Source organism: Mustelus asterias, unplaced genomic scaffold (assembly GCF_964213995.1).
Source record: "Mustelus asterias unplaced genomic scaffold, sMusAst1.hap1.1 HAP1_SCAFFOLD_1655, whole genome shotgun sequence".
Classification (NCBI taxonomy): Eukaryota; Metazoa; Chordata; class Chondrichthyes; order Carcharhiniformes; family Triakidae; genus Mustelus; species Mustelus asterias.
In genome coordinates this window covers 7,201-29,459 of record NW_027591600.1, presented here as the reverse complement: position 1 = coordinate 29,459, position 22,259 = coordinate 7,201, and the positions used below count along the sequence as shown (strand labels likewise).

Below are 22,259 nucleotides of genomic sequence, written 5' to 3'. Positions count from 1 at the left end.
GACCAGGACAGGTTGTTGGTGATCTGGACACGTAGAAATTTGAAATTCTTGACCAGAGTCCAAGGAACCGGAGAGGGAGATCGGAGGGGTGCGGGGGGAGGGGTGGAGGGTGGTGGTGACAACACCTGGAGAGCCCAGACCCTCTCCACGTGCCTCCGTGTCTAGTGTCCGGCCTGTTGCTTCCTCTTTAACCATCTCGCTGAATTTCCAGATCCCACACACGCTCGCTGAGGCACCCCTTCCTCCCAGGAGCATCGAGGGATCGGCACCATGGGGGAACTGGAGGAACTGAAACAGGAGATGGAGTCGCTGAAGAAACAGATTGCGGTGGGTCCCACCCTCCCTCCCTGTCCCCCCACCCCACTGGCCCCTCTCGCCCTCTCCAATTACCCCCTCGCCGGACAGGAAAAGCTCAAAGTCTCCAAACGGGGTCCAGCACGAAGTGAATCTGATCTCCAGGAAGGCGAGGAGGGGGCGGGGCAGGTTACCTGGGGGCGGGTGGGGGGGATTGTTGTAAAGATCTGGAGTTCCTGCATCACCGGCAACAAGGACTCAGAAACAAGAGCCACTCTATTCACAAGTTCAGCACCTCCCTCTACACTGGTGCTCTGACAGCGATAACTATCGAGTCCCAATCAGGGTTACCCTCCCTCCCAGCGATAACTATCGAGTCCCAATCAGGGTTACCCTCCCTCCCAGCGATAACTATCGAGTCCCAATAAGGGTTTCCTCCCTCCCAGCGATAACTGTAAAGCATCAAAAAGGGTCCCCTACCTCCCAGGGATAATTATTGAGTCCCAATAAGGATTTGCTCCCTCTCAGGGATAACATACGATCCTGGGAATGTTCCCCTCCCTCCCAGGGATAACCATTGAATCCCAATAAGGGTCCCCTCCTCCCAGAGATAACTATTGAGTGCCAAAATGAGTTCCCCTCACTCCCAGCGATAACTATTGTTTCTCAAGAAAGGTTCCCTCTCTCCCAGCGATAACTATCGAGTCCCAATAAGGGTTACCCTCCATCCCAGCGATAACTATCAAGTCCCAATAAGGGTTACTCCCCCCCTCCCAATGATAACTATCGAATCCCGGGAAGGTTCCCCTCCCTCACAGAGTTAAGTATTGAGTCTTGGGAAGAGTCACTTCCCTCCCAGGGATAACTCTGAGTTCTGGGAATGGGAGAGAGGAGTCCAAGGCATCTCTTTGAGACCCTGATGTTCACTCATTCGTTCACTCACTCACTCACTCCATCTCTCTCTGGTTTAATTGCAGGAGGCGAGGAAAGCAGCTTGTGACAGCAGCCTGGCTGAGGTAATGTGTGTGGCAGCAAGGGCCGTTGGAGTGAGGGGACAAGGGCATGAGGGGCCAAGGGAGAGAGTGGTCCAGTGCATGAGGGACCGAGGGAGACAGGGGCCAATGGAAAGAAGGTGTCGGGGCTGAGGGAGTGAGAGGCTGAGGGAGTGAGAGGCTGAGGGAGTAAGGATCAAGGCAGAGAGGGATTGAGGGAAAAAGGATTTGAGGGGCTGAGGGAGTGAGTGCCGATCAGAGCGTGGGGCTGAGGGAGTGAGAAGCTGATGCAGTGAGGGGCTGAGGGAATGAGGGAAGCAAGGGAGTGATTGGGGGAGAGCTGAGGAGTGAGGAGAGAGAGTGAGGGGGTGGGAGAGAGTGAGGGGGAGTTAAGGAGTGGGGAAGAGTGACGGGAAGAGTGAGGGGGCGGGGAGAGGAAGGATGAGGGGGAGGGTGAGGGGTTCAGGACCAATAGGGATGGGGGTGAGAGGGCAAAGTGGGTAAGGTGGGGGAGCTGGGGGTTTGAATATTTGGGATGTTGGGATTTTGGGTTGGGAAGATTAGGCTCAGGGATATTTGGAACATTGGATATTCGGGATTGCGCGACTCTGGGATATTTGGGAAGTTGAGATTTTGGGATTGTGAGACAATTGGGATCATTGGGATGTTGAAATTTTGGGATTTGGGGGATTTGACTGGGATACTTGCGATGTTGGAATTTCGGGATTGGAGGATCTGACACTTGGGATATTTGGGATTTGGGAGATTTGACTCTGGGACATTTGGGATGTTGGAATTTTGGGATTGGGAGACATTCGGGATATTTGGGATGTTGGAATTTTGTGATCAGGAGACATTCAGGATACTTGGGATGTTGGAATTTTGATATTCGGAGGGATTTGAGGTCAATGTTTTTGGGGCTTCCTGTTTTCCGGGTTGGGATGTGGGAACTGATCCCGCTGTCTCACCCTCTCCTCTACAGTTAACCGCCAGTCTGGAACCGGTGACCCGGATTCAGATGAGGACCCGACGCACTCTGAGGGGACATTTGGCCAAGATCTACGCCATGCATTGGGGAACGGACTCCAGGTACAGAACATTCTGGAAAGATGCACCGCATTCCTTGCCTGTGGGGTGAATGGTGGCAGGCGGATGATTGGACTGTGCACCATGTGCACTGTGGACATGCGTTAGACTCACAGGATGCTCAGAGTACTGGGAAGAAGTCCATTCAGCCTATCCCATCAATACTAGCCCACTGGAAGGGCAACTTTGTCAATGGGGGTTAACATTGACCAGAAACTGAACCGGGATCCAGCCAGGTCGAGGGAATCTAATCATCTCCCCCCTTGACAGTCAATGGCGTTCCCATCACTGAATCCCCTCCCCCACTATCAACATCCCAGGGGTTCCCATTGAGTAGAAACTGAACTGGGACCCAGCCATATCAATACTGTGGCTCCCAGAGCAGGACAGAGGCTGGGAATCCTGCGGAGAGTAACTCCCCTCCTGACTCCCACCTCCCCAAAGCCTGTCCCACCATCGACAAGGACACAAGTCCGGAGTGTGATGGGATTCTCTCCACTCGCCTGGATGGATACGGCTCCCGACAACACTCGGGAAAGCTCGACACCCTCCAGGACAAAGCAGCCCCCTCCCCCCCGCTCGATCGACACGCTAACCACAAACATTCACTCCCTCCACCCCCGACGCACAGCGGCAGCCGTGTGAACCGTCTACAAGATGCACCGCAGCGACTCGCCAAGGCTCCTTCAACAGCACCTTCCAAAACCCACCACCTCTACCATCTAGAAGGACAAGGGCAGCAGATACCTGGTAGCAGCACCACCTGGAGGTTCCCCCACCGAGCCATCCACCATCCCGACTTGGAAATATATCAGCTGTTCCTTCACTGCCGCTGGGGTCAAAATCCCGGAAGTCCCTCCCTAACGGTGCCGTGGGTGCACCTCATAGAAATCATCACAGAAACCCTACAGTGCAGAAGGAGGCCATTCGGCCCATCGAGTCTGCACCGACCACAATCCCACCCAGGCCCTACCCCCACATATTTACCCACTAATCCCACTAACCTACGCATCTCAGGACTCTAAGGGGCAATTTTTAACCTGGCCAATCAACCTAACCCGCACATCTTTGGGCTGTGGGAGGAAACCGGAGCACCCGGAGGAAACCCACGCAGACACGAGGAGAATGTGCAAACTCTACACAGACAGTGACCCAAGCCGGAATTCGAACCCAGGTCCCTGGAGCTGTGAAGCGGCAGTGCTAACCACTGTGCTACCGTGCCGCCCCCAACATTGACCAGAAACTGAAGAAGGCACACGGGGACTGCAGCGGGCTCAAGATGGTGGCTCACCCTTCTCAAGGATTCCCTGTCGAGTGCCTTGATTGAATTGCCTCCGCCACACTCCCAGGCAGCGCATTCCAGATCCTTACCGCTCACTGCGCAAGAACCTTTCTCCACGATCTCCTCCGACCTCTCTCTGTAACCGAGGTTCCTCGCCACTGGAAGTATTCACGTGAATCTTTTCCGCGCTCTCTCCCTCCCTCTCTCCAATGTCTACACATTGGCCTTTCATACAAAACCATCTAAACCTCCTTGTTCTTGTAGCCCGTGTCCCTTGTAAGAAAACCCAGGGTGTGGTCACACTAGAAAGAGGGTGCAGAGGAGATTCAACACATGTTGCCTCAGCTTTTTCTTTCATTCATTCATGGGACATGGGCGTCACTGGCTGGGCCATCACTTATTGCCCATCCCTAGGGTGAGCTGCCTTCTTGAATCGCTGCAATCCCCGTGTTGCCCCACAAGGGAGGGAATTCCAGGATTTTGACCCAGCGACTGCAAAGGAACGGCCGATATATTTCCAAGTCAGGATGGTGAACGGTTTGGAGGGGAACCTGCAGGTGGTGGTGTTCCCATGTATCTGCTGCCCTTGTCCTTCTAGATGGAAGTGGCCGTGAGTTTGGAAGATGCTGTCTAAGGATCTTTGGTGAGTTGCTGCAGTGCATCTTGTAGATGGTACACACGGCTGCTACTAAGCGTAGGTGGTGGAGGGAGCGAATGTTTGTAGATATGGTGCCAGCAAAGCGGGGCTGCTTTGTCCTGGATGGTGTCAAGCTTCTTGAGTGTTGTTGGAGCTGCACCCATCCAGGCGAGTGGGGAGTATCCCGTCACACTCCTTTGATTTTGATTTGATTAATTATTATCACGTGTATTAACATACAGTGAAAAGTATTGTTTCTTGCGCGCTATACAGACAAAACATACCGTTCATAGAGAAGGAAAGGAGAGGGTTCAGAATGTAGTGTTACAGTCATAGCTCGGGTGTAGAGAAAGATCAACTTAATGCAAGGTATGTTGGGGAGAGTTACAGAACAAAGAGATCTAGGGGTACATGTTCATAGCTCCTTGAAAGTGGAGTCACAGGTGGACAGAGTGGTGAAGAAGGCACTCGGCATGCTTGGTTTCATTGGTCAGAACATTGAATACAGGAGTTGGGACGTCTTGTTGAAGTTGTACAAGACATTGGTAAGGCCACACTTGGAAAACTGTGTACAGTTCTGGACACCCTATTATAGAAAGGATATTATTAAACTAGAAAGAGTGCAGAAAAGATTTACTAGGATGCTACCGGGACTTGATGGATTGAGTTATAAGGAGAGGCTGGATAGACTTTTTTCTCTGGAGCGTAGGAGGCTGAGGGGTGATCTTATAGAGGTCTGTAAAATAATGAGGGGCACAGATCAGCTAGATAGTCAATACCTTTTCCCAAAGGTAGGGGAGTCTAAAACTAGAGGGCACAGGTTTAAGGTGAGAGGGGAGAGATACAAACTTGTCCAGAGGGGCAATTTTTTCACACAGAGGGTGGTGAGTGTCTGGAACGAGCTGCCAGAGGTAGTAGTCGAGGTGGGTACAATTTTATCTTTTAAAAAGCATTTAGACAGTTACATGGGTAAGATGGGTACAGAGGGATATGGGCCAAATGCGGGCAATTAGGACTAGCTTCGGGGTTTTAAAAAAAAAGGGTGGCATGGACAAGTTGGGCCGAAGGGCCTGTTTCCGTGCTGTAAACCTCTATGACTCTATGATTCTATGTCCATTCAAAAGTCTGACAGCAGCAGGGAAGAAGCTATTTTTGAGTCGGTCGGTACGTGACCTCAGACTTTTGTATCTTTTTCCCGACGGAAGAAGGTGGAAGAGAGAATGTCCGGGGTGCGTGGGGGGGGTCCTTGATTCTGCTGGCTGCTTTTCCCCGAGGCAGTGGGAAGTGTAGACAGAGTCAATGGATGGGAGGCTGGTTTGCGTGATGGGACTGAGTCCTGACTTGTGTCCTTGGTGGACAGGCTTCGGGGGGAGTCAGGAGGTGAGTTATTCACCGCAGTATCCCTAGCCTCTGACCTGCTCTTGTAGTCACTGTGTTTATGTGGTGAGTCCAGTTGAGTTCCTGGTCAATGGGAACCCCAAGGATGTTGACAGTGGGGGATTCACTGATGGGAACACCATTGAATGTCAAGGGGCGGTGGTTAGAGTGTCTCTTATTGGTGACCAAAAAGATATAGGGGCAGAATTAGCCCATCGAGTCTGCTCCACCATTCAATCATGGCTGATATTTTTCTCATCCCCATTCTCCTGCCTTTTCCCCATAACCCCTGATCCCCTTATTAATCAAGAACCTATCTATCTCTGTCTTAAAGACACTCAATGACCCGGCCTCCACAGCCTTCTGTGGCAAAGAGTTCCACAGATTCCCCACCCTCTGGGTGGAGAAGTTCCTCCTCATCTCTGTTTTAAAGGATCGTCCCTTCAGCCTGAGGTTGTGCCCTCTGGTTCTAGTTTTTCCTACTCGTGGAAACATCCTCTCCACGTCCACTCTATCCAGGCCTCGCAGTATCCTGTAAGTTTCAATAAGATCCCCCCTCATCCTTCTAAACTCCATCGAGTACAGACCCAGAGTCCTCAACCGTTCCTCACACGGCAAGCTCTTCATTCCAAGGATCATTCTTGTGAACCTCCTCTGGATCCCCTTCCAAGTAAGAAGTTTAACAACACCAGGTTAAAGTCCAACAGGTTTATTTGGTAGCAAATGCCACTAGCTTTCAGAGCGCTGCTCCTTCGTCAGGTGGAACAAAGAAAGAACAAAGAACAATACAGCACAGGAACAGGCCCTTCGGCCCTCCAAGCCCGCGCCGCTCCCCAGTCCAGGATTGAATCCTGAATCCAGGATCCCCGCCCAATTTTCCAGCCTATCTACATACCAATATCCTATCCACCGAGCTGTCCCTCACAGCTACGATGCTTTGTTCATCACAACCTATTAACTCACTCCCACCCCCCCATTCCAGACCATGTGATCTCCAGGGAGAGGCGAAAACCCAGAGTGAAAAACCCAGGGCCAATATGGGGAAAAAAAATCTGGGAAATTCCTCTCCGACCCCCTGAGGCGATCGAAACGAGTCCAGGAGATCACACTGGCCCTGGTCAGAAAATGCTTCCCAACCCTATTCATTTCCACTTCTGCTTTACGAACACCATCTGAATTCCCTGCCCCCGAGATAGGTTCCCAACTATCCGCAGTCTCGCTCTGTACTGGCACCAGCAAGATGATCATAGAATGAAGCCTTGAAACGAGAAACAAAGAACAATTAGCCCACGCCGCTCCCTGGTCCAAACTAGACCACTCTTTTGTATCCCTCCATTCCCACTCCGTTCATATAGCTGTCTAGATAAGTCTTAAACGTTCCCAGTGGAGTGTAGAAATGCTCACAAACAGGGCATACAGAGACACAAACTCAATTTACAGAATAATGACTGGAATGCAGTCTTTACAGATAATCAAGTCTTAAAGGTACAAACAGTGTGAGTGGAGGAAGCATTAAGCACAGGTTAAAGAGATGTGTATTGTCTCCAGACAGGACAGCCAGTGAGATTCTGCAAGTCCAGACAAGCTGTGGGAGTTACGGATAGTGACCTGGTGTTGTTAAACTTCTGACTGTGTTTACCCCAGTCCAACGCCGGCATCTCCACATCACGATCCCCTTTCCAAGGCCCAGCACATCCTCCCTTAGGTATGGGGCTCAAAACTGCTCTCACTACTCCAAATGGGGCCTGACCAGAGCCTCATACAGCCTCAGCATGGCATTTGTGTGAATGTCACTTTCCATTTGTCAGCCCAAGGGTGTTTCAGCTATGAAGAGAGGCTGGTGAGGCTTGGGTTGCTTTTCTCAGAGCAGAGGAGGCGGAGGGGGGGGGGACTTGTTTGAGGTGTACAAAATGATGAGGGACATAGATAGGGTAGATGCGTCAATGACCAGGGGGCAGTGATTTACGATCAGGAGGAGATTTAGAGGGGATTTGAGGAGAAACCTGTTCACCCAGAGGGTGGTGGGAATCTGGAACTCACTGCCAGAAAGGGTGGGAGAGATGGTAACTCAAACAACAATTCAAACTCAATTAGATGAGCACTTGGAATGCCTCAGCAAACAACGCTACGGAACAAGTGCTGGAAAATGGGATTAGGATATGTACATGATGGCTGGTGCAGGCATGATGAGCCAAAGGGCCTATTTCTCTGGTAGTTTCTGCGCTATTAATTGCTCTCTCAACCTGTCCTGCCAGTGATTTAAGCACATATACACCCGGGTCCCTCTGTTCCTGCATCCTCTTCAGAAATGGACCCTACATTCCATACTGTCTCTCCATGAAACTTCCCATCAAAGTGAATCACTTCCTATTCCTCTACATTCCTCTGCCAGGTATCCACCTATTCCACCACCTTCGGACTTGTACAAATTCTCTCCTCCGAGGAACTTAGAAATCAGCACAGTGGTTGGCACTCCTGCCTCACAGCGCCAGGGACCCGGGTTCGATTCCCGGCCTTCGATCACTGTCTGTGCAGAGTCTGCACGTTCTCCCCGTGTCTGCGTGGGTTTCCTCCGGGTGCTCCGGTTTCCTCCCGCAGTCTAAAGGTGCAGGTTGGGGGGATTGGCCATGCTAAATTGTCCCTTAGTGTTCAAAGATGTGCCGATTGAGTGAATTGGCCATGCTAAATTAGAACATAGAACAGTTCAGCACAGAACAGGCCCTTCGGCCCACGATGTTGTGCCGAGCTTTATCTGAAACCAAGATCAAGCTATCCCACTCCCTATCATCCTGGTGTGCTCCATGTGCCTATCCAATAACCGCTTAAATGTTCCGAAAGTGTCTGACTCCACTATCACTGCAGGCAGTCCATTCCACACCCCAACCACTCTCTGCGTAAAGAACCTACCTCTGATATCCTTCCTATATCTCCCACCATGAACCCTATAGTTATGCCCCCTTGTAATAGCTCCATCCACCCGAGGAAATAGTCTTTGAACGTTCACTCTATCTATCCCCTTCATCATTTTATAAACCTCTATTAAGTCTCCCCTCAGCCTCCTCCGCTCCAGAGAGAACAGCCCTAGCTCCCTCAATCTTTCCTCATAAGACCTACCCTCCAAACCAGGCAGCATCCTGGTAAATCTCCTCTGCACTCTTTCCAGCGCTTCCACATCCTTCTTATAGTGAGGTGACCAGAACTGCACATAATATTCCAAATGTGGTCTCACCAAGGTCCTGTACAGTTGTAGCATAACCCCACGGCTCTTAAACTCCAACCCCCTGTTAATAAAAGCTAACACACTATAGGCCTTCTTCACAGCTCTATCCACTTGAGTGGCAACCTTTAGAGATCTGTGGATATGGACCCCAAGATCTCTGTTCCTCCACAGTCTTCAGAACCCTACCTTTGACTCTGTAATCCACTTTTAAATTAGTCCTACCAAAATGAATCACCTCACATTTATCAGGGTTAAACTCCATTTGCCATTTTTCAGCCCAGCTTTGCATCCTATCTATGTCTCTTTGCAGCCTACAACAGCCCTCCACCTCATCCACTACTCCACCAATCTTGGTGTCATCAGCAAATTGACTGATCCACCCTTCAGCCCCCTCCTCTAAGTCATTAATAAAAATCACAAAGAGCAGAGGACCAAGCACTGATCCCTGTGGCACTCTGCTAGCAACCTGCCTCCAGTCCGAAAATTTTCCATCGACCACCACCCTCTTCTTCGATCAGATAGCCAGTTACCTATCCAATCGGCCAACTTTCCCTCTATCCCACACCTCCTTACTTTCATCATAAGCCGACCATGGGGGACCTTATCAAACGCCTTACTAAAATCCATGTATATGACATCAACTGCCCTACCTTCATCAGCACACTTAGTTACCTCCTCAAAAAATTCAATCAAATTTGTGAGGCGCGACTTGCCCTTCACGAATCCGTGCTGACTATCTTGGATTAATCCGCATCTTTCTAAATGGTCGTAAATCCCATCTCTAAGGACCTTTTCCATCAATTTACCAACCACCGAAGTAAGACTAACCGGTCTATAATTACCAGGGTCATTTCTATTCCCTTTCTTAAACAGAGGAACAACATTCGCCATTCTCCAGTCCTCTGGCACCATCCCCGTGGACAGCGAGGACCCAAAGATCAAAGCCAAAGGCTCTGCAATCTCATCCCTTGCCTCCCAAAGAATCCTAGGATATATTTCATCAGGCCCAGGGGACTTATCGACCTTCAGTTTATTCAAAACTGCCAGTACATCCTCCCTCCGAACATCTATTTCCTCCAGCCTATTAGCCTGTAACACCTTCTCTTCCTCAAAGACATGGCCCCTCTCCTTGGTGAACACTGAAGAAAAGTATTCATTCATCACCTCGCCTATCTCTACTGACTCCATACACAAGTTCCCACTACTGTCCTTGACCGGCCCTAACCTCACCCTGGTCATTCTTTTATTCCTCACATAAGAGTAAAAAGCCTTGGGGCTTTCCTTGGTCTGACCCGCCAAGGACTTCTCATGTCCCCTCCTAGCTCTCCTAAGCCCCTTTTTCAGCTCATTCCTTGCTAACTTGTAACCCTCAATCGAGCCATCTGAACCTTGTTTCCTCATCCCTACATAAGCTTCCCTCTTCCTTTTCACAAGACAGTCCACCTCTTTCGTGAACCATGGTTCCCTCACTCGGCCATTTCCTCCCTGCCTGACAGGGACATACCTATCAAGGACATCCAGTATTTGTTCCTTGAAAAAGTTCCACTTTTCATTCGTGCCTTTCCCTGACAGTTTCTGTTCCCATCTTATGCCCCCTAATTCTTGCCTAATCGCATCATAATGACCTCTCCCCCAATTGTAAACCTTGCCCTGCAATTGTAAATTGCCCCTTAGTGTCCAAAGATGTGCAGATTGGGGGGATTGGCCATGCTAAATTGCCCCCTAGTATCCAAAGAAGTGCAGGTTGGGTGGATTGGTCATGCTAAATTGTCCCTTAGTGTCCAAAGATGTGCAGGTTGGGTGGATTGGCCATGCTAAATTGTCCCTTAGTGTCCAAAGATGTGCAGGTTAGGTGGATTGGCCATGCTAAATTGTCCCTTAGTGTCCAAAGATGTGCAGATTGGGGGGATTGGCCATGCTAAATTGCCCCCTAGTGTCCAAAGATGTGCAGGTTGGGTGGATTGGCCATGCTAAATTGCCCCCTAGTGTCCAAAGATGTGCAGGTTAGGTGGATTGGCCATGATAAATTGTCCCTTAGTGTCCAAAGATGTGCAGGTTAGGTGGATTGGCCATGCTAAATTGTCCCTTAGTGTCCAAAGATGTGCAAGTTAGGGGGATTGGTCATGCTAAATTGTCCCTTAGTGTTCAAAGATGTGCAGGTTGGGTGGATTGGCCATGCTAAATTGTCCCTGAGTGTTCAAAGATGTGCAGGTTGGGTGGATTGGCCATGCTAAATTGCCCCTTCGTGTCCAAAGATGTGTGATTAGGTGGATTGACCATGATAAATGCACAGGTTTATGGAGAGAAAATGGCGGGAAGGGAATGGGTGGGATGCTCGGTCGGAGAGTTGGCGCTGACTCAATGGGCCAAATGGCCTCGTTCTGCCCTGTAGAGTATTCGATGTTTCGGCGCTGAAGTCTTGGCCATTGATCTGGTGAAGCATGAACTCCAGTAATGTTCCTCATCACTCTGCCAACTTGAGTTTTGGAGGGGGGGCGGGGGTTGGTGAAGGAGAGTTACCCAGGGGGATGGGGTGTTGGGTGGGGGGGTGGCTGAGGGAGGGGGAGGCTCACTGCAAGGGGAAATTGGGACTTGTATTGGAGAGAGAGGATGGTTCCATCAAAGCGACAGTCACACTCTGGTGCTCCGCTCCCCCTGCAATCATCCCTCCCTCTTTCAGAACCCTCCCTCCCCTCTCGCTCTCCTTATCCCCTTATCTCCATTGCCCACTGCGACACTCTACCTCTCTCTCGCTGCAGATTACTCGTCAGTGCTTCTCAGGATGGGAAACTGATCGTCTGGGATAGCTACTCGACTAATAAGGTAAGAAATTAAAGTGTGAAACCCGTACCCCAGTGAGAGTCAGTGTGTGTGGAACCCGTACCCCAGTGAGAGTCAGTGTGTGTGGAACCCGTACCCCAGTGAGAGTCAGTGTGTGTGGAACCCGTACCCCAGTGAGAGTCAGTGTGTGTGGAACCCGTACCCCAGTGAGAGTCAGTGTGTGTGGGACCCGTATCCCAGTGAGAGTCAGTGTGTGTGGGACCCGTACCCCAGTGAGAGTCAGTGTGTGTGGGACCCGTACCCCAGTGAGAGTCAGTGTGTGTGGAACCCGTACCCCAGTGAGAGTCAGTGTGTGTGGGGCCCGTATCCCAGTGAGAGTCAGTGTGTGTGGGACCCGTACCCCAGTGAGAGTCAGTGTGTGTGGGACCCGTACCCCAGTGAGAGTCAGTGTGTGTGGAACCCGTACCCCAGTGAGAGTCAGTGTGTGTGGGATCTGTACCCCAGTGAGAGTCAGTGTGTGTGGGACCTGTACCCCAGTGAGAGTCAGTGTGTGTGGGACCCGCACCCCAGTGAGGGTCAGTGTGTGTGGGACCCGCACCCCAGTGAGAGTCAGTGTGTGTGGGACCCGTACCCCAGTGAGAGTCAGTGTGTGTGGGACCCGTACCCCAGTGAGAGTCAGTGTGTGTGGAACCCGTACCCCAGTGAGAGTCAGTGTGTGTGGGACCCGTACCCCAGTGAGAGTCAGTGTGTGTGGGACCCGTACCCCAGTGAGAGTCAATGTGTGTGTGGGACCCGTACCCCAGTGAGAGTCAGTGTGTGTGTGGGACCCGTACCCTAGTGAGAGTCAGTGTGTGAGGGACCCGTACCCCAGTGAGAGTCAGTGTGTGTGGGACCCGTACCCCAGTGAGAGTCAGTGTGTGTGGGACCCGTACCCCAGTGAGAGTCAGTGTGTGTGGGACCCGTACCCCAGTGAGAGTCAGTGTGTGTGGGACCCGTACCCCAGTGAGAGTCAGTGTGTGTGGGACCCGTACCCCAGTGAGAGTCAGTGTGTGTGGGACCCGTACCCCAGAGAGAGTCAGTGTGTGTGGGACCCGTACCCCAGAGAGAGTCAGTGTGTGTGGGACCCGTACCCCAGTGAGAGTCAGTGTGTGTGGGACCCGTACCCCAGTGAGAGTCAGTGTGTGTGGAACCTGTACCCCAGTGAGAGTCAGTGTGTGTGGAACCCGTACCCCAGTGAGAGTCAGTGTGTGTGGAACCCGTACCCCAGTGAGAGTCAGTGTGTGTGGGACCCGTACCCCAGTGAGAGTCAGTGTGTGTGGGACCCGTACCCCAGTGAGAGTCAGTGTGTGTGGGACCCGTACCCCAGTGAGAGTCAGTGTGTGTGGGACCCGTACCCCAGTGAGAGTCAGTGTGTGTGGGACCCGTACCCCAGTGAGAGTCAGTGTGTGTGGGACCCGTACCCCAGTGAGAGTCAGTGTGTGTGGAACCCGTACCCCAGTGAGAGTCAGTGTGTGTGGGACCCGCACCCCAGTGACATTGAGCAAAATCCTGACCTTTGGTTGTGTGTGCAGGTTAACGCTATCCCCTTGAAGTCCTCGTGGGTGATGACCTGTTGCTATGCGCCCTCTGGGAACTGCGTGGCCTGCGGTGGGTTGGACAACATGTGCTCCATCTACAACCTGAAGACCCGCGAGGGGAACGTCAAAGTCAACCGGGAGTTGGTTGGACACAATGGTAAGGCACTGGGCAGCAAGGAGGGAATGTTCAGGAGAGCCCCAGGCTTCCTTTTTGGGCCTGCCTTCCTCTGATAGGCAACTCTGGGCAGGATTGTGGGAGCAAATTAAGTGGGAATGGCCTCTCAGCTGGGGGATTGGTCCGGTCGGGGCCGAGGGAGAGCCATGCGGGGGCGGGGGGATGTAGGGGAGGGGGGGGTGGGGGGGGAGGTGTGGGCGGTCAATCTTCACCCTTGACCTTCGCCCTCTCTTCGCCGCCGCTAAGGAACGCTCTCTTCTCATCTCCTAGGTTACCTCTCCTGCTGCCGCTTCCTGAACGATAACGAGATCATCACCAGTTCGGGTGACACCACCTGGTGAGTGCCAACGTCCGGGAGTCGCCGGGGGGGTGGGAGTAGGCCGGAGGCAGGCTGCTAGGCCCAAACTAGGCCCCAAACTCCCAAATGGGATGCGTCAAGGCGGGAAGCGAGCTTCCGGACCTCAGGCCTTCTCCTTAGTGGATAGTTCTAGGTGCTCTCCCTCTTTCTCCCCACATCTTTCTAGTTTCTCCCGAGAGGTTTTTTCGGGCATCTTCAAAGCATTGCCAGACTGGACCTGCAGTTATATTAAGCCTTGGTTAGGCCGCATTTGGAGTATCGCGTGCAGTCCTGGTCGCCACACTACCAGAAGGACGCGGAAGCTTTGGAGAGAGAGTGTAAAGAAGGTGGGCGGCACGGTGGCACAGTGCTTAGCACTGCTGCCTCACAGCGCCAGGGACCCGGGTTCCATTCCAGCCTCAGACCACTGTCTGTGTGGAGTCTGCATGTTCTCCCCCCCCCCCCGGGTCTGCGTGGTTTTCCTCCGGGTGCTCCGGTTTCTTCCCGCACTCTAAAGATGTGCGGGTTAGGTTGATTAGCCATGCTAAATTGCCCTTTAGTGTCCCGGGGTGCGTAGGTGTGAGGGATTAGTGGGGTAAATCTGTGGGGTTGTGGGGGTAGGGCCTGGGTGGGATTGTGGTCGGTGCAGGCTCGATGGGCCGAATGGCCTCCTTCTGCACTGTCGGGTTTCTATGGTTCTTTCTCAGGTTCACCAGGATGTTGCCTGCTCTCGAGGGCGTTGGCTGTGAGAAGATGTTAAAGAGACTGGGATTGTTTTTACTGGAAAGATGGAGGCTGAGGGGAGACCTGAGAGAGGTCGACAAAATCCTGAGAGGCATAGACAAGATGGATAGTCAGAGGCTATTTAGAAACATAGAAAAACTGCAGCACAAACTGCTGCAGTTTGAGGCTGTGCCCTCTAGTTCTAGTTTCCTTTCTAAGTGGAAAGAATCTCTCCACCTCCACCCTATCCAGCCCCTTCATTATCTTATAGGTCTCTGTAAGATCCCCCCTCAGCCTTCTAAATTCCAACGAATACAAACCCAAACCCAAATCTTAAACCTATGCCCTCTAGTTTTAGACTCCCCTACCTTTGGGAAAAGATATTGACTGTCTAGATGATCTGTGCCCTTCATTATTTTATAGACCTCTATAAGGTCACCCCTCAGCCTCCTACACTCCAGAGAAAAAAGTCCCAGTCTATCCAGCCTCTCCTTATAACTCAAACCATCAAGTCCCGGTAGCATCCTAGTAAATCTTTTCTGCACTCTTTCTAGTTTAATAATGTCCTTTCTATAATAGGGTGACCAGAACTGTACACAGTATTCCAAGTGTGGCCTTACCAATGTCTTGTACAACTTTAACAAGACGTCCCAACTCCTGTATTCAATGTTCTGACCGATGAAACCAAGCATGCCGAATGCCTTCTTCACCACTCTGTCCACCTGTGACTCCACTTTCAAGGAGCTATGAACATGTGCCCCTAGATCTCTTTGTTCGATGTTTCATTTTTTTTGCACTCTATGTATTGCACTTTTAACTTCGAAGCACAACTGCGCAAAAATAGGAAGGGAAGTGAGGGATATGATCAGAGTAAGTTGTAGTTTAGTTTAGAAGAGGCTGGATGGACCGGAATTTTTTTCCCTGGAGCGTAGAAGGCTTAGGGGTGATTGTGTCGAGGTCTGTAAAACAATGAGGGGCACAGATAAGGTAGATAGTCAACATCATTTCCCAAAGGTAAGGGAGTCTAAAACTAGCGGGCACAGGTTTAAGGTGAGAGGGGAGAGATACAAATGTGTCCAGAGGGGACAACGCTTTTCCACACAGAGGGTGGTGAGTGTCTGGAACGAGCTGCCGGAGGCAGTAGTAGAGGCGGGTACGATTTTGTCTTTTAAAAAGCATTTAGACAGTTACATGGGTACGATGGGTATAGAGGGATATGGGCCAAACGCGGGCAATTGGGACTAATTTAGTGGTTGGAAAAAAGGGTGGCATGGACAAGTTGGGCTGAAGGGCCTGTTTCCATGCTGTAAACCTCTATGACTTAGTGAGGCCCTGATGACTGGCACGGGCTTGGAGGGCCGAAGGACCTGTTCCTGTGCAGTACTTTTCTTTGTTCTTTGTCAAATGTAGGCCAGACCAGGTAAGTACGGCATATTTCCTTCCCTAAAGGACCCCGATGGGTTTTTTGAAGTGTGATTTCATTGTCGAATGTTTAACTCAAATTTCACCATCTGAACTAGGAGCAGGAGTAGGCCGTCTGGCCCCTCGAGCCTGCTCCACCATTCAATAAGATCATGGCTGATCTTTTCGTGGACTCAGCTCCACTTACCCGCCCGCTCACCATAACCCTTAATTCCTTTACTGTTCAATAATCTAGCTATCCTTGCCTTAAAAACATTCAATGAAGTAGCCTCAACTGCTTCACTGGGCAGGGAATCCCACAGATTCACAACCCTTTGTGTGAAGAAGTTCCTCCTCAACTCAGTCCAATATCTGCTTCCCCTTATTTTGAGGCTATGCCCCCGAGTTCTAGTTTCACCCGCCAGTGGAAACAACCTCCCGGCTTCTATCTTATCTATTCCCTTTATAATCTTATATGTTTCTATCAGATCTCCCCTCATTCTTCTGAATTCCAATGAGTGTAGCCCCAGTCTACTCAGTCTCTCCTCATAAGTCAACCCTCTCAACTCCAGAACCAACCTAGTGAATCTCCTCTGCACCCCCTCCAGTGCCAGTATATCCTTTCTCAAGTAAGGAGACCAAAACTGTACACAGTACTCCAGGTGTGGCCTCACCAGCACCTTATACAGCTGCAACATAACCTCGCTGTTTTTAAACTCCATCCCTCTAGTAATGAAGGACAAAATTCCATTTGTCTTCTTAATTACCTGCAAACCAACTCCTTGAGATTCCTGCACAAGGACACCCAGACCTCTCTGCACAGCAGCATGCTGCAATTCTTTACCATTTAAATAATAGTCCATTTTGCTGTTATTCCAACCAAAATGGGTGACTTCACATTTGCCAACATTGTACTCCATCTGCCAGACCCTCGCCTCCTCACTTAGATTCGAGCCCAGATCTTGCCCTGGGGCTCTGGGTTGCTAGTCCAGTGACAGTACCCCTTTGTCACCCCTCCCCTGGGACTGCCGCTGTGGGACGTGCATTGGTTAAGCGCCTGTTTCCCCCCAGAGACTGTCAGCTTTCGCTGACTCACCCTGGCTTTCACCTCCCTTCTATCCCCTCACAACCTCCCTCTGTCCCTCCCTCTTTGCTCCCGGCACTCGGAGGAGAGGGATGTCTCGATGAGTCAGTTACTCCAGTCACTGGCGAGGTTGGATTTTCGATATCGGGGGGGAGGATTGACGGGCAAGCTCTCAAGAGGGGGTGGGGGGGAAACTTAATTCGAAATGTTTACAATTCTGAAAGATAAAGTGGTTTGAGAGAGGAAGTTTCCTTTTTAAAATTCATAGAATGTCTACAGTGCAGAAGGGTCACAGTTTTTTTTTTAACTGGTCGGTGCAACATCGTGGGCCGAAGGGCCTGTTCTGCGCTGTAATGTTCTATGTTCTATGTTCTATGTTCTATTCGGCCCAACAAGCCTGCACCGACCACAATCCCACCCTATCCCCGTAACCACACGTATTTACCCTCCTAATTCCCCTGACACTAAGGGCGATTTAGCATGGCCAATCCACCCAACTGACCCGTCTTTGGACACTAAGGGGCAATTTAGCATGGCCAATCCACCCAGCTGACCCGTCTTTGGACACTAAGGGGCAATTTAGCATGGCCAATCCACCCAGCTGACCCGTCTTTGGACACTAAGGGGCAATTTAGCATGGCCAATCCACCCAGCTGACCCGTCTTTGGACACTAAGGGGCAATTTAGCACGGCCAATCCACCTAAACTACACATCTTTGGATACGAAGGGGCAATTTAGCATGGCCAATCCACCTAAACTACACATCTTTGGATACGAAGGGGCAATATAGCTTGGCCAATCCACCTAAACTACACATCTTTGGATACGAAGGGGCAATTTAGCATGGCCAATCCACCCAACCGACCCGTCTTTGGACACTAAGGGGCAATTTAGCATGGCCAATCCACCCAACCTGCACATCTTTGGATACGAAGGGGCAATTTAGCTTGGCCAATCCACCTAAACTACACATCTTTGGATACGAAGGGGCAATTTAGCATGGCCAATCCACCTAAACTACACATCTTTGGATACGAAGGGGCAATTTAGCTTGGCCAATCCACCTAAACTACACATCTTTGGATACGAAGGGACAATTTAGCATGGCCAATCCACCCAACGGACCCGTCTTTGGACACTAAGGGGCAATTTAGCATGGCCAATCCACCCAACCGACCCATCTTTGGACACTAAGGGGCAATTTAGCATGGCCAATCCACCTAACCCGCACATCTTTGGACACTAAGGGACAATTTAGCATGGCCAATCCACCCAATCTGCACATCTTTCAGACTGTGGGAGGAAACCGGAGCACCCGGAGGAAACCCACGCAGACACGGGGAGAATGTGCAGACTCCGCACAGACAGTGACCCGAGCCGGGAATCGAACCCGGGTCACTGGCGCTGTGAGGCAGCAGTGCTAACCACTGTGTCAGAGTGCGGGGAAGGGCAGAACAAGAGGGTCATCAATAACAGAGAAACATTGAAGAAACATAGAATCATAGAAGATAGGAGGAGGAGGCCATTCGGCCCTTTGAGCCTGCTCCGCCATTCATTACGATCATGGCTGATCATCCAACTCAATCGCCCAATCCTGCTTTCTCCCCATAAACTTTGACCCCGTTCGCCCCAAGTGCTCTATCCAGCCGCCTCTTGAATACATTGCCAATAAAAGAAATGTCTTTACTTGGAGGGCGGGGAGAATGCGGAAATGCATTCCCACAGGGAGTGCGTGTTTTTTATTCATTCGTTGGACATGGGTGTCGCTGGCTGGCCAGCATTTATTGCCCATCCCTCATTGCCCTTGAGAAGGTGGTGGTGAGCTGCCATCTTGAATCGCTGCAGTCCATGTTCTGTGGGTTGACCCACAATGCCGTTTGGGAGGGTATTCTTGGATTTTGACCAAGCGACTGCGAAGGAATGACACTACATTTCCAAGTCAGGATGGCGAGTGGCTTGGAGGGGAACTTGCAGTTGGTGGTGTTCCCATGTAACTGCTGCCATGTCATCATAGAATCCCTACAGTACAGAAAGAGGCCATTTGGCCCATCGAGTCTGCACCGACCACAATCCCACCCAGGCCCTACCCCCATATCCCTACATATTTTACCCACGAATCCCTCTAACCTACACATCTCAGGACACTAAGGGCAATTTTAGCAAGGCCAATCAACCTAACCCGCACATCTTTGGACTGTGGGAGGAAACCGGAGCACCCGGAGGAAACCCACGCAGACACGAGGAGAATGTGTCTCAAGAAGGGGAACAGGGATAGCCCAGGAAATTACCGACCGGTGAGTCTAACCTCAGTGGTTGGTAAGTTGATGGAGAAGATCCTGAGGGACAGGATTTATGAAAATTTAGAGAAGTTTAGTATGCTCAAAAGTAGTCAGCACGGCTTTGTCAAAGGCAAATCGTGCCTTACGAGCCTGGCGGAATTCTTTGAAAATGTGACTAAACACATTGACGAAGGAAAAGCGGTAGATGTGGTTTACATGGACTTCAGCAAGGCGTTCAATAAGGTCCCCCATGCAAGGCTTCTCGAGAAAGTGAGAGGGCATGGGATCCAAGGGGCTGTTGTCTTGTGGATTCAGAACTGGCTTGCCTGCAGAAGGCAGAGAGTGGTTGTAGATGGGTCTTTTTCTGAATGGAGGTCGGTCATCAGTGGAGTGCCCCAGGGATCTGTTCTGGGACCCTTGCTGTTTGTCATTTTCATAAATGACCTGGATGAGGAAGTGGAGGGATGGGTTGGTAAGTTTGCCAACGACACGAAGTTTGGTGGGTTTGTGGATAGATTGGAGGGATGTCATAAGCTGCAGCGTGACATAGATAGGATGCAAGACTGGGCAGAGAAGTGGCAGATGGACTTCAACCCGGATAAATGTGTAATGGTCCATTTTGGCGGGTCAAATGGGATGAAGGAGTATAATATCAAGGGTAAGACTCTTAGCAGTGTAGAGAATCAGAAGGAACTTGGGATCCAGGTCTATAGGACTCTTAAATCGGCCTCGCAGGTAGAGGAGGTGGTGAAGAAGGCGTATGGTGTGCTGGCCTTCATCAATCGAGAGATTGAGTTTAGGAGTCCGGGGATAATGATGCAGCTTTATAAGACCCTCGTCAGACCCCACTTGGAACAAAGAACAAAGAACAATACAGCACAGGAAACAGGCCCTTCGGCCCTCCAAGCCTGTGCCGCTCCTTGGTCCAACTAGACCAATCGTTTGTATCCCTCCATTCCCAGGCTGCTCATGTGACTATCCAGGTAAGTCTTAAACGATGTCAGTGTGCCTGCCTCCACCACCCTACTTGGCAGCGCATTCCAGGCCCCCACCACCCTCTGTGTAAAAAACATCCCTCTAATATCTGAGTTATACTTCGCCCCTCTCAGCTTGAGCCCGTGACCCCTCGTGATCGTAGTACTGTGTACGGAGTACAGTGCTCAGTTCTGGTTGCCTCATTACAGGAAGGATGTAGAAATTATTGAAAGGGTGCAGAGAAGATTTACAAAGATGTTGCCTGGATTGGGTGGCATGCCTTATGAGGATAGGCTGAGGGAGCTCGGTCTTTTCTCCTTGGAGAGACGAAGGATGAGAGGCGACCTGATAGAGGTGTACAAGATGTTGAGAGGTATTGATAGAGTGGATTCTCAGAGGCTTTTTCCCAGGGTGGAAATGGCTGCTACGAGAGGACACAGGTTTAAGGTGCTGGGGGGTAGGTACAGAGGAGATGTCAGGGGTAAGTTTTTCACTCAGAGGGTGGTGGGCGAGTGGAATCGGCTGCCGTCAATGGTGGTGGAGGCAAACTCGATAGGGTCTTTTAAGAGACTTCTGGATGAGTACATGGGACTGAATAGGATTGAGGGTTATAGGTAGGCCTATATATAGGCCTAGGTAGGTAGGGACATGACTTGTGGGCCGAAGGGCCTGTTTGTGCTGTAGTTTTTCTATGTTCTAATGTGCAAACTCCACACAGACAGTGACCCGAGCCGGGAATTGAACCCAGGTCCCTGGAGCTGTGAAGCAGCAGTGCTAACCACTGCGCTACCGTGCCACCCATGTCCTTCTGGATCATAGAATCCTGCAGTGCAGAAGGAGGCCATTTGGCCCATCGAGTCTGCACTGAGGGTTTAAGGATGATAGGTTTTTGAGGCAATAATCCCACCAGACCCTTTCCACATAACCCCATGCATTTACACTGGCGAGTCCCCGTGACACCAAGGGACAATTTAGCATGGCCAATCGACCTAACGTGCACATCTTTGGACACTAAGATGGAAGCGATCGTGGGTTTGGAAGGGGCTGTCTAAGGATCTTTGGTGAGTTGCTGCAGTGCATCTTGTAGATGGTACACACTGCTGCTACTGAGCGTAGGTGGTGGAGGGAGCGAATGTTTGTCCTGGATGGTGTCAAGCTTCTTGAGTGTTGTTGGGAGCCGCACCCATCCAGGCAAGTGGGGAGTATCCCATCACACTCCCAACTTGTGTCTTTATAGATGGTGGGACAGGCTTTGTGGGAATCAGGAGGCGAGTTACCCTCTGGAGAATTTGTAGCCTTTGACCTGCACTGGTAGTCTGTGATTATGTGACGCGTCCAGTTGAGTTGGGGGCAGATGGCATCGATATGTTTAGGCGGAAGTGGCAGAAGGGGATGAGGGTTTAAGGATGATAGGTTTTTGAGGGCAGAGATTTGAGTGCAGTGTTGCATAATGTTGTCCTTAGCCGATACCCCACAGAGGTGGGAATTTTCTAGATCCATCCCATGCCCCGCTGGACACAACGGGACACCCCTCAGGCGGCAATGCAATGGGAGGTCACCATGTCACACTAATGCCTGGTCCACCATCTCCTACTCTCCCACACCCTCACCCCATCCCGCACACCCCGGGAACCTCTCTCTCTGACAGCATCCTCTGGGACATCGAGACGGGGCGCGAAAAGACCGCCTTCGTGGGACACAGTGGCGACGTGATGAGTCTGGCCGTCTCTCCCGACTTCTCCCTCTTTATCTCGGGAGCCTGTGACGACACGGCAAAACTCTGGGATATCCGGCAAGCGGAATGTCGCCAAACCTTCCTGGGACACGAGTCAGATATCAACGCAATCTGTGTGAGTGCCAGCAAGGATCCTCTGGATTAGATTCCAGTCTGTAACTCACTCCCGGGTATCTGTTATTCTATATATAAACCACCCCAACCCCTCGATTAGATTCCAGTCTGGAACTCACTCCCGGGTATCTGTTATTCTATATACAAACCACCCCGAACCCTCGATTAGATTCCAGTCTGTAACTCACT

The 22,259-nt window shown here is 51.0% G+C and overlaps 1 protein-coding gene across 1 annotated transcript; it reads left to right on the top strand.

Annotated features, from left to right (window-relative positions):
- Positions 1-244: 244 nt before the first annotated feature.
- LOC144488552 (guanine nucleotide-binding protein G(I)/G(S)/G(T) subunit beta-3-like) lies at positions 245-22,101 on the top strand. Its single transcript, XM_078206611.1, has 7 exons — positions 245-327; positions 1,272-1,310; positions 2,269-2,375; positions 11,648-11,711; positions 13,241-13,403; positions 13,692-13,758; positions 21,870-22,101. The coding sequence occupies exons 1-7, from the start codon at positions 271-273 to the stop codon at positions 22,099-22,101; spliced, it is 729 nt and encodes a 242-aa protein (XP_078062737.1). The 5' UTR covers positions 245-270.
- The last annotated feature ends 158 nt before the right edge of the window (positions 22,102-22,259 follow it).